Here is a 12,555-nt window from a genome sequence, read left to right as displayed (position 1 = left end):
GCCACCACCATGCTTCACTGTTGGGACTGTATTGGACAGGTGATGAGCAGTGCCTGGTTTTCTCCACACATACCGCTTAGAATTAAGGCCAAAAAGTTCTATCTTGGTCTCATCAGACCAGAGTATCTTATTTCTCACCATCTTGGCAAACTCCATGCAGGCTTTCATGTGTTTTGCACTGAGGAGAGGCTCCCGTCAGGCCACTCTGCCATAAAGCCCCGACTGGTGGAGGGCTGCAGTGATGGTTGACTTTCTACAACTTTCTCCCATCTCCCGACTGCATCTCTGGAGCTCAGCCACAGTGATCTTTGGGTTCTTCTTTACATCTCTCACCAAGGCTCTTCTCCCCCGATAGCTCAGTTTGGCCGGACGGCCAGCTCTAGGAAGGGTTCTGGTCGTCCCAAACGTCTTCCATTTAAGGATTATGGAGACCACTGTGCTCTTAGGAACCTTAAGTGCAGCAGAAATTTTGTTTTTGTAACCTTTGCCAGATCTGTGCCTTGCCACAATTCTGTCTCTGAGCTCTTCAGGCAGTTCCTTTGACCTCATGATTCTCATTTGCTCTGACATGCACTGTGAGCTGTAAGGTCTTATATAGACAGGTGTGTGGCTTTCCTAATCAAGTCCAATCAGTATAATCAAACACAGCTGGACTCAAATGAAGGTGTAGAACCATCTCAAGGATGATCAGAAGAAGTGGACAGCACCTGAGTTAAATATATGAGTGTCACAGCAAAGGGTCTGAATACTTAGGACCATGTGATATTTCAGTTTTTCTTTTTTAATAAATCTGCAAAAATGTCAACAATTCTGTGTTTTTCTGTCAATATGGGGTGCTGTGTGTACATTGAGGAAAAAAAAATGAACTTAAATGATTTTAGCAAATGGCTGCAATATAACAAAGAGTGGAAAATTTAAGGGGGTCTGAATACTTTCCGTACCCACTAATAAATAAATATGTATATATATATATATATATATATATATATATATATATATATATATATATATATATATATATATATATATATATATATATATATATATATATATATATGTATACAGTGCTCAGTGTAAATGAGTACACCCCCTTTGAAAAGTAACATTTTAAACAATAACTCAATGAACACAAAAACTATTTCCAAAATGTTGACAAGACTAAGTTTAATATAACATCTGTTTAGCTTATAACATGAAAGTAAGGTTAATAATATAACTTATAGATTACACATTTTTCAGTTTTACTCAAATTGGGGCAATGCAAAAATGAGTACACCTTACAACAAAAACTACTACATCTAGTACTTTGTATGGCCTTCATGATTTTTAATGACAGCACCAAGTCTTCTAGGCATGGAATGAACAAGTTGGCGACATTTTGCAACATCTATCTTTTTCCATTCTTCAAGAATGACCTCTTTTAGAGACTGGATGCTGGATGGAGAGTGAAGCTCAACTTGTCTCTTCAGAATTCCCCATAGGTGTTCGATTGGGTTCAGATCAGGAGCCACTGAATCACTTTCATGCTGTTCTTCTTCAGAAATCCAACAGTTGCCTTAGATGTGTTTAGGATCATTGTCATGTTGGAAAAGTGCACGACGACCAAGGGCACGGAGTGATGGTAGCATCTTCTTTTTCAGTTTAGAGCAGTACATCTGTGAATTCATGATGCCATCAGTGAAATGCAGCTCCCCGACACCAGCAGCACTCCTGCAGCCCCACATAAGGACACTGACACCACCATTTTTCACTGTAGGCACCATGCATTTTTCTTTGTATTCCTCACTTTTGCGACGCCATACAGTTTTGAAGCCATCAGTTCCAAAAACATTTATCTTGGTCTCATTACTCCAGAGTATAGAGTCCCAGTAGTCTTCATCTTTGTCAGCACGGGCCCTGGCAAACTCTAGGTGGACTTTTTTGTGCCTGGGCTTTAGGAGAGGCTTCTTTCGTGGACGACACCCATGCATGCCATTCCTCTGCAGTATATGCCATATTGTGTCATGGGAAACAGTCACCTCAGTTTGGCTTTCTACTTCTTTAGATAACTGCAGTGAACTTGCATGCCGATTTTCTTCAACCCTTCTCATCAGAAGACGCTCCTGTCGAGGTGTTAACTTCGTGGACGACCTGGACGTCTCTGTGAGATGGTTGCAGTCCATCTTTTTAAAAATTTTCTACCACTTTTGCTACAGTATTCTGACTGATAAGTAAAGCTTTGCTGATCTTCTTGTAGCCTTCACCTTTCTGGTGTAAAGAAATTATTTTCTTTCTCAGGTCTTGTGACATTTCTCTTCCATGTGGTGCCATTGCTGACAGCATGAAATGGGAAGTGGTTTTAACGTCCTTTTATAGTCAACTGTCTGCTGGACACCTGTGTAATGAATAATTAGACTCACCTGTGGTTGAATTCTTGTTAAATTAGACATTTGTAGTCTAAAATTTAGCTTTGCTCCAGAGACTTTCAGTGGAGTGTACTCATTTTTGCATCACCCTAATTTGAGTAAAACTGAAAATGTTGTTCTCTAAGTTATATTATTAACCTTACTTTCATGGTATAAGTTAAACAGATGCTATATAAAACTTATTCTTATTAACATTTTGGAAATTGTTTTTGTGTTCATTGAGAGTTTAAAATGTTACTTTTCAAAGGGGATGTACTCATTTACGCTGAGCACTGTATATGTGTGGGGTGTGTGTGTGTGTGTGTGTGTGTGTATATATATATATATATATATATGGGTGTATGATTTTGTGACATTTCATGACAATTAATTAAAAATTAATTTATTGAAGTAAGAATGGAAAAATCTCTAAAATATTTTATCATTCACAGTAACTTAAATTAAAATGTACTTTTGCAAATTTTACTCATGGTACCGTTTGTTATGCTAAGTTAAATTTAGCTGACTTTAATTAAAAAAAACCATTGTATCAAGAGTATTTTAATTACATTATTAATTTAGCATTATTTCTTTTTAAATTTATAATAATGGCTGTTTTAAAGATTTACTTTTTGGCATTTTTGCCTTTTTTTATTATGATAGGACAGTATATAGACAGGAAGTGAATTGGGACAGAAAGAGGGGAACGGGATCGGGAAAGGTCCACAAGCCGGGACTTGAACTCGGGTCGCCTCTAAGCGCAACGACGCTATATGTCAGCACACTGCCCACGAGGCTAGCGGCGCTGACTAATAATGACATATTCATATTCTGAACCTTGAATTCAGAAAGACTTTGTTCACACACTCATCGTTTAATATGCTGAACATAATGTCGAAAAGGTGAGATGGCCCTGAAGCTATGGAGATCTTTCAGTACTTTTGCACAAAGACATCTGTTGCTCTGCAGGGAAGAGTGAGTCATATTAAGCTTTGTAAGAGCGCAGCGGCTCTGCTCTGGCTGCACAAGTTTGCATTTTACAACGCTTCAGCCGAGCAGCATCAGATATTTGATTCTTTATGAATTAGTAAAGACGGAGCTGCCGGTCCCAGGTTTGAACCTCACTCTCTTCCATTCCACTCTGTGCTCCTCCTCTCATGCCATTCCACATGAGAGCTTTGATAAAAAGAGACAATGGACGTAAATTTACATAGAAACAGAAATAGTGTGCAACGGAAAAATTTGTCCCATGATAAATGGGTATTGTCATTTTCGGAATGCTGAGAAGATTCCACATAGAGGAATAGAGGTCTATTGTATCCTATTCCCTGTTCAGAATTCAGAAATTGTTTTTCATCCAGAGAAAATCAGTTTTACACGGTGCTCCTACAGTGATGGGAAATATGTGTAATTTTGTTGGCCCATAATGTTCTATATATATTTTTCATGCATAACATGAACTCAATCTCTGTTCCATTTTGTAACAGTTATAAATTCTAAGGATCTGACGCCCCTATGTGGTGGAAGATGATGCAGCATCAGAACAGTGAATCTGTTTACTTGGACATTTTTGGCCTTTTTGTTTTATTTTTGTTCCTTTTCTTACTTTTATTGATGTGTAGAAAGAGTACTAGAAATGATGGTGAGAAGGAGCAAATTTGATCATATATTGTCTTGCTTTCACAAAAAAATCTTAACATTTATTTATCTTGTGAAAATTTCAGTTTGTGAAAATGTCTCAAGTTTACACTTCTTTTTTTTTTAAGGTGTCCTTTTTAGAGTGTAATTATACATTTAAGCACTGAGTGACATTTTACATACTACATTTACTTACTATAGGGTTATGGTTAGGGTTAGGATTAGGGTTTGGTTTAGAGTTAGTTGCATGTAATTATGCATAATTTATAGTTATTACTATAGTAACTACATGTAACACTGTAAAATAAAGTGCTACCGACTCAATATATTAAGGAAAAGTAAAGATTTTGTCATAATTTACTCACCCTTATGTTAAAGGGAATTTGTGAATAATTTTCAGTTTGCAAACAATGATATTTGAAAGTGGCCACATGCAAACATACATGCACACAAACAAACAAACAAAAAAACAATCATTTATTCAACAATATATTATGGCATAAAGTCAATATATGAATGGCATAAAGTCAAAAAATATCAGTATGCCCTGATATAATGAAGTTATAGCCTCATTAAAAGAATAAAATTCTTGACTTTTTATTGAATTGTTTATATATATATATATATATATATATATATATATATATATATATATATATATATATATATATATATATATATATATATATATATATATATACAGTACAGTCCAAAAGTTTGGAACCACTAAGATTTTTAATGTTTTTAAAAGAAGTTTCGTCTGCTCACCAAGGCTACATTTATTTAATTAAAAATACAGTAAAAAACAGTAATATTGTGAAATATTATTACAATTTAAAATAACTGTTTTCTATTTGAATATATTTGACAAAGTAATTTATTCCTGTGATGGCAAAGCTGAATTTTCAGCATCATTACTCCAGTCTTCAGTGTCACATGATCCTTCAGAAATCATTCTAATATGCTGATCTGCTGCTCAAGAAACATTTAATGTGTACAATTGTACAAAATATTTGTGTACAATATTTTTTTTCAGGATTATTTGATGAATAGAAAGTTCAAAAGAACAGTGTTTATCTGAAATCTAATCTTTTGTAACATTATAAATGTCTTTATTGCCACTTTTGATTGATTTAATGCATCCTTGCTGAATAAAAGTATTCATTTCTTTAATTTCTTTAAAAAAAAATAAAAAAAAAAATTCTTACTGACCCCAAACTTTTGAACGGTAGTGTATAATGCTACAGAAGCTTTGTATTTCAGATAAATGCTGTTCTTTTGAACTTTCTATTCATCAAGGAATCCTGAAAAAAAAAGTACACAACTGTTTTCAACATTGAAAATAATCATAAATGTTTATTGAGCAGCAAATCAGCATATTAGAATGATTTCTGAAGGATCATGTGACACTGAAGACTGGAGTAACGATGCTGAAAATTCAGCTTTGCATCACAGGAATAAATTACTTTGTCAAATATATTTAAATAGTACACAGTTATATATATATATATATATATATATATATATATATATATATATATATATATATATATATATATATATATATATATATATATATATATATATATATATATATATTTTATGACAAGGCAAGGTTCAGGTTAGTTAGTAAAATGTCATGTGGTGTGATTGCCAAAAAACTTTTACTTTTCTGATATATACAGGTCCTTCTCAAAAAATTAGCATATTGTGATAAAAGTTCATTATTTTCCATAATGTAATGATAAAAATTAAACTTTCATATATTTTAGATTCATTGCACACCAACTGAAATATTTCAGGTCTTTTATTGTTTTAATACTGATGATTTTGGCATACAGCTCATGAAAACCCAAAATCTCAAAAAATTAGCATATTTCATCCGACCAATAAAAGAAAAGTGTTTTTAATACAAAAAAAGTCAACCTTCAAATAATTATGTTCAGTTATGCACTCAATACTTGGTCGGGAATCCTTTTGCAGAAATGACTGCTTCAATGCGGCGTGGCATGGAGGCAATCAGCCTGTGGCACTGCTGAGGTGTTATGGAGGCCCAGGATGCTTCGATAGCGGCCTTAAGCTCATCCAGAGTGTTGGGTCTTGCGTCTCTCAACTTTCTCTTCACAATATCCCACAGATTCTCTATGGGGTTCAGGTCAGGAGAGTTGGCAGGCCAGTTGAGCACAGTAATACCATGGTCAGTAAACCATTTACCAGTGGTTTTGGCACTGTGAGCAGGTGCCAGGTCGTGCTGAAAAACGAAATCTTCATCTCCATAAAGCTTTTCAGCAGATGGAAGCATGAAGTGCTCCAAAATCTCCTGATAGCTAGCTGCATTGACCCTGCCCTTGATAAAACACAGTGGACCAACACCAGCAGCTGACATGGCACCCCAGACCATCACTGACTGTGGGTACTTGACACTGGACTTCAGGCATTTTGGCATTTCCTTCTCCCCAGTCTTCCTCCAGACTCTGGCACCTTGATTTCCGAATGACATGCAAAACTGAGCAACAGTCCAGTGCTGCTTCTCTGTAGCCCAGGTCAGGCGCTTCTGCCGCTGTTTCTGGTTCAAAAGTGGCTTGACCTGGGGAATGCGGCACCTGTAGCCCATTTCCTGCACACGCCTGTGCACGGTGGCTCTGGATGTTTCTACTCCAGACTCAGTCCACTGCTTCCGCAGGTCCCCCAAGGTCTGGAATCGGTCCTTCTCCACAATCTTCCTCAGGGTCCGGTCACCTCTTCTCGTTGTGCAGCGTTTTTTGCCACACTTTTTCCTTCCCACAGACTTCCCACTGAGGTGCCTTGATACAGCACTCTGGGAACAGCCTATTCATTCTGAAATTTCTTTCTGTGTCTTACCCTCTCGCTTGAGGGTGTCAATGATGGCCTTCTGGTCGGCAGTCTTACCCATGATTGCGGTTTTGAGTAATGAACCAGGCTGGGAGTTTTTAAAAGCCTCGGGAATCTTTTGCAGGTGTTTAGAGTTAATTAGTTGATTCAGATGATTAGGTTAATAGCTCTTTTAGAGAACCTTTTCATGATATGCTAATTTTTTGAGATTTTGGGTTTTCATGAGCTGTATGCCAAAATCATCAGTATTAAAACAATAAAAGACCTGAAATATTTCAGTTGGTGTGCAATGAATCTAAAAATATGAAAGTTTAATTTTTATCATTACATTATGGAAAATAATGAACTTTTATCACAATATGCTAATTTTTTGAGAAGGACCTGTATATATATATATTATTTATTTATTTATTTATTTATTTATTTACTTTCATTAAGATGTGTACACTCAAATGTATTCAGTGTGTAAGAAAATACATTATTAGTTTATACTTGATGGTTAAATCACATGACATTAATTTTAATCTTGTCTTGAAAATGGTTTAAACGTTTTTCCAATCTAATATGAAACCAACATGAATGCAAAAAGTACAATAAAACATGTTTTAAACTAGATTTTTCTTTTTTTGTCGATTTTGAAAAATATTTTTTTGTGGACTCTTATATATCATTGACGCTCATGGCATTTTCATCTCTTTCTCCGCAGGTTGTTGGAATCTTTGCTGGTTTCGGCCTCCTCTTACTGGTAGCCTCTCCGTTCTTGCTGCTAGCCACACCATTCGTGCTGTGCTGTAAGTGCAAGTGCAGTAAAGGCGACGATGACCCTTTACCCACCTAACATCTCGGCGTGAGCAGTCCCTGTACGAGGAATTCCGGTCATCTCCTTTAATCGTTTTTCTTTTCCTCCTCCGCCTTCGAGCTCTTCATCAACCGGTGGGACTTGCGCAGAGCCATCTCACGCCACGGTTACTGTCACAGCTAGCTGAGTAGGCTCCATCCCGACAGGCCTGATGAGACTAAAGCAGACCTCATGAGCCTGCTGCTTGCTTAGGTGGAGGATTCGACAGGTGGGGGTTCCCTTAGCGCAGTAACAAAAGAGACGTTACCGAAGGAGCACGGTGCTGTTCCATCCGGGCGCTTGACTCTTTTGTGGATCTTTCGCATATGTGGCTCTTATGGAGGGTTCTGTTCTAACAGAAAATATATTTAGTTTGTTTGTCAGTTTCTATGTGCATAGTAGCATTTCAGTCACACGGCCTATTCTTTATTACTTGTTTTGCACAGATAAGGGGCTTTTCTCTCACTTTAAAAGCTCTGGAGTAGATTTCTTTTTTTTTTTTTGGCTCAAATGTACAGCTTAATACTACTTTACATGTTCATGAAACGTTAAATTGTAGATTCAAAACTTTTTGATAGCACTTTTTTTCCCTTTTCATGTCAAATCATTGGGCCCTATCATACACCCCGCGCAATGTGATGCCAGGCGCAACGCAAGTGTTTTTTGCTAGTTTCAGCCTGACGCATTTATCATTTTCACGTGTAGTGCCCACATTATTTAAATAGCACATGCACTCACGGCCATCTGTTCGCCCATGGGCGTGCTGGTCTGAATACGAGGTGTGTTCAGGTGCATTGTTGGCGTGTTGCTATTTTGAGGCAACTGAAAATGACTGCACCATTGACCAAGTATTTGACGCAGTATTTTTTTTTTATTTAAAGGGCGCGTTAGTAATATGCGCCTATAGGCGGGTGCACAACAAGAGTACACTCTACTTATTACACACACAGGGACGCGCATCAGCACACAAACATGCCAAATATTAAAAATAAAAGGATTACAATGTAAAAGATTATTATCGTGTACATAAAGATAAAAATGCCTACATGTCATAATTGATAGTCATTGCATGTTATCAGAATTACCTATTTGCAGTAATGGCAAATTAAATTGGCAAATTATTTGACAGTCCACACATGTATTTAAACTCACTCGTCAGGTTGAGGGTGTCTATATTCCGCCATGTAAATAGCAATCCGTCATGGTGCAAGCGCACCTGGCTTTTGAAGGGAATGGGAGATGACACTCAAATTGGTTTATTGCATGTTACGCTCAAAACACACACGTAACTCATTAAGAAACTAGGTACAACCCTTTTGGACCATGCGCCTGGCGTGCCAAGCATTTTTTTTCCGTCGTTAAAAGCAAAAGTGGATCCAACATGCCCTGTGCCATGTGCTTAGATTGTTAAAATAGGGCCCATTTCATGTCTTTCAGTCTAAAACTATAGACAAACCTAGTTTGATTTGGCCGATTTGGGCTGTTGATGTCATCAGATGATATTTGCTCAGTGCAGTTAAACACAACTTTTAGCCTTGAGATTGAGTCACTGACGTCCCTAGATTTAAAGCGTGAATATGATTCCAAAGCAGGGCTGTTGTGTGAGTTTACAATGCCAAATATTAATCCACAGAAAGTGTCACTCAAATGACACTTTAAGCTTATCTGAACACCCAACATCTGAATGCAAACTGTCAAAATACTGAAACAAAATAGAGTTTTTTAAGCCCCCCCCAGTTAACCTTGACAGTGTTGGGGGTAACGTATTACAAGTAACGCGAGTTACGTAATCAGATTACTTTTTTTCAAGTAACTAGTAAAGTAATGCATTACTTTTAATTTTACAACAAAATATCTGAGTTTTTCAAATAAGAAACGCAAGTTACTTTGTTTTCTCATTTATTGACTGACAGCTCTCTGGTCTCCAGGTTGAGAAAAATCAGGAGTAAGTGTAGAGGCGTTGTGTGCGCTCAGTAAACATAATGGGTAATCTAGACTAGTTCTAGACTAAATGTGAGCATACAGTACATTTACTCATTTACTTCTCCTGCGTCTTATTCTTCTGTATTCAGAATGGCAGCACAGCTGAAAGGTTTGTTTGTTTGAGATGCGCCCTCTACTGTACAGGTGTGAATTTGCATTTCTTCAGCCGGAGGTTTATTCATTTCACTTTTGGTGTGAAAGGACCTTTACATTTACCAAAAATAGAACTTTTTGTTTTTATAAAAACAAACAAACAGATGAGAAAAAGTAACACAACAGTAATGTAACGCATTACTTTTCATTAAAAGTAGCGCAATTAGTTACTTTTTTTAGGGAGTAACACAATATTGTAATGCATTACTTTTAAAAGTAACTTTCCCCAATACTGAAAGTTGAACTCTGTTAATTTTCTTAGAATTCTATTTTTTTTTTTTTTTTTTTTTATCAGGTAGTACAGTTTGCATCTCTTGCAACATTTTAGATTTTGGAACAGTCACTGTAATTCTGGCTGGGATTATACACTGATTTCAAGACTGTTTGGCTTAAACATATTTACAAGTCCAGCACTGTATCTATGCAAGTTCATATAACTTGAGGATTAAAAAAAATGGTTTCTGCTGTCTTGAACTGAATGCTTGCTATGGGCAAGTTAGTGTGCTTTAGTTAAAAGAAGAAATTTATCAAATTATGTTCAAAACTGAGTTGATCAGTTCCTGAAAAGCCATTAAAAATATTTTTATTTTCCTTCATGTAATACTGGTTTTAAAATATAGGTATGGGACTGAATGTCAGCATCTTGCCTGCACCACCTGGAATAGCAAGCGTATGTTCAAAAACTGTTGTGCCATCATATGTAACTAGATATTTTCAAATCAGAGCACCTGTGTAGCTGGATATTATGTAGCTCATTAGGTTTCCTCAAAATCTTTGGTGCGATTTCCTCATCTCCCATTTTTCGTTCTTGTTATGTAATAGAAGTGTGCCATTTTGGAGGTTGATATGACAAAGTGAATGTTTTTATCCTTCTGAAAGCCACAGTATTTATAAAGTTGATTTCTGGTGAATATTTGATGTTAGTCTCCTCCATCCTTTGGTAGCAATCCTGTTTTAGCCTTAAAGTTTTTGAGTACCTCACTGGCTTTCTCTCCTGTAGCTGAGGGCTTTGTTTTTTGTTTTTTTCCATCATATTTTTATTATTTGTTTATGTATTTAACCTCAGGTCCTCTTAGATTAAAAATGTTGGCACTTTTTAACTTGTGAGATGTTTAAAGGTATACCTTTATGCATATGTATTTAAAATGTTGTATATGAAATGGCCATGATATAGATCTCAAAACTGATTTTGCTACATTACTCTGATTTGTAATCATAAGTAAATATCAGCATGATAAAATTAAAGCACAGCATCATTGTCAGTTATGAATAGCACACGAGTTACTCGATCCAGCTGAATCTAAGTACGCTCATTATTCAGCAACATTTGGCCATTTCATGTGAAGGAATGCTTATATATACATGTATATATTGACAATCGTGCCAAGCAGGTTTTTAAGACATCGATGAGGGAACTTTTTTTGACAGTGGGTAAATATGTACTCAAAACAGATCTTCGATGTTGTATGGGCTATATAAATTTAGCTACTTGTGTTTCATTTGTATGTTTTTTTTTCTTGTAATAGTCCATTTGATGTTCTTTTTTTATTGTATGCAGTGTTTAAGAAATATTCGTTGTACAATATAATCGTTTCCTTACTTCAGGGTTATTGAATTCTCATTTTTGGCTGTTCATTCAGTCAAGTGATTTTTTGTTTTTTGGGGGTTGCGTTTCTGTTTTAAATGTAATTTGTTCCTAAATCTAATTAGAAATAATTGTGGCTTTACATGTAAACTGGGAAATACTCAGTGACGTTCACTATAGATCTTGCAAATAGCCAAAAACTGTATTGTTCCTGTTTGCTTGTTGCATAAAGCCTAGCCTTGCAGATTCACAGATCTCCAGATGAAACTCCTGTGAGCTCTTATAGTTTGGAGTTATAGCAAGAATTTGGAAAGCATGTCTTTTTTCATTTTCACTACAGTGGTCTGTTTGTATTGATGTCTGTCTTTCACACTTGACTTTTGCCTATTCCAAATATTAATATTTTATTTGTTTTGACTTGTACCCCTGTAAAACATGACTGGATTTTTAGGGACCTTGAAAGTGCCCCTTTGCCATTGCTTTTAAAACTGGTTTTGCCTTTCACTCTTCCTTAGATGGCCTTTTTATGTCATTTGTTTGTTTTTGATACTTCACAAAGGAAATATGTATTTTATTCTGTGTAAATCAGAACCAAATTCCACTTGTACAGTTGTGTGTAAAATTGCATGTATGTGAAGTCTTGAGGAAAAAAAAATACAAAAATAAAACACATTTTGTATCATCTATGCCACTAACACTGTGACATTAAAATGTATTCATGTTCACCTGTTATTTTGTTTATATTTGCATTTTGGTTCTAATGTCAAGAAAACCATTTAGTAGGCCACTGTAAAAAAAAAAAAATACAATTAAAAACATAGATTAAAAAAAAAAGTTAATTCAGGATGTGCTGAAAAAATAAAACAATGTTTGCCAAATATGGCTACTTTTCCTTTAATAATTTAATATAATTAGGAAACAGATTTTTTTGTTGTTGTTGAAAATGTTTTATATTACTAAGGAAATTTATCTGCATTTGTAATGTTATTAAATGACAAAAAGCAGGATATTTCATTAACGTAATGTTGATTCTGTTTACATTGTGTATCCATAAACGTAAACAAAACGATGAATGAAAAGACCAAGTTTTATTGGTATGCCTTGCTTTATTATTTATTTAA

General features: G+C 35.7%; 1 protein-coding gene across 2 annotated transcripts in view; it reads left to right on the top strand.

The window, feature by feature from the left end:
• Positions 1–8,580, top strand: part of rnf144aa (ring finger protein 144aa) — a 49,158-nt gene extending 40,578 nt beyond the window's left edge. For both annotated transcript variants that reach the window (XM_048192234.1, XM_048192233.1), the window contains exon 8: positions 7,582–8,580. In XM_048192234.1, coding sequence (XP_048048191.1) covers positions 7,582–7,713 — 132 coding nt within the window. In that variant the 3' untranslated portion in view covers positions 7,714–8,580. The remainder of the gene's footprint in view (positions 1–7,581) is intronic.
• The last annotated feature ends 3,975 nt before the right edge of the window (positions 8,581–12,555 follow it).

Source organism: Megalobrama amblycephala, linkage group LG5, assembly GCF_018812025.1.
Source record: "Megalobrama amblycephala isolate DHTTF-2021 linkage group LG5, ASM1881202v1, whole genome shotgun sequence".
Lineage (NCBI taxonomy): Eukaryota > Metazoa > Chordata > Actinopteri > Cypriniformes > Xenocyprididae > Megalobrama > Megalobrama amblycephala.
The sequence above is the reverse complement of the archived record's forward strand: the minus strand, read 5'-3'. Positions and strand labels throughout refer to the sequence as shown.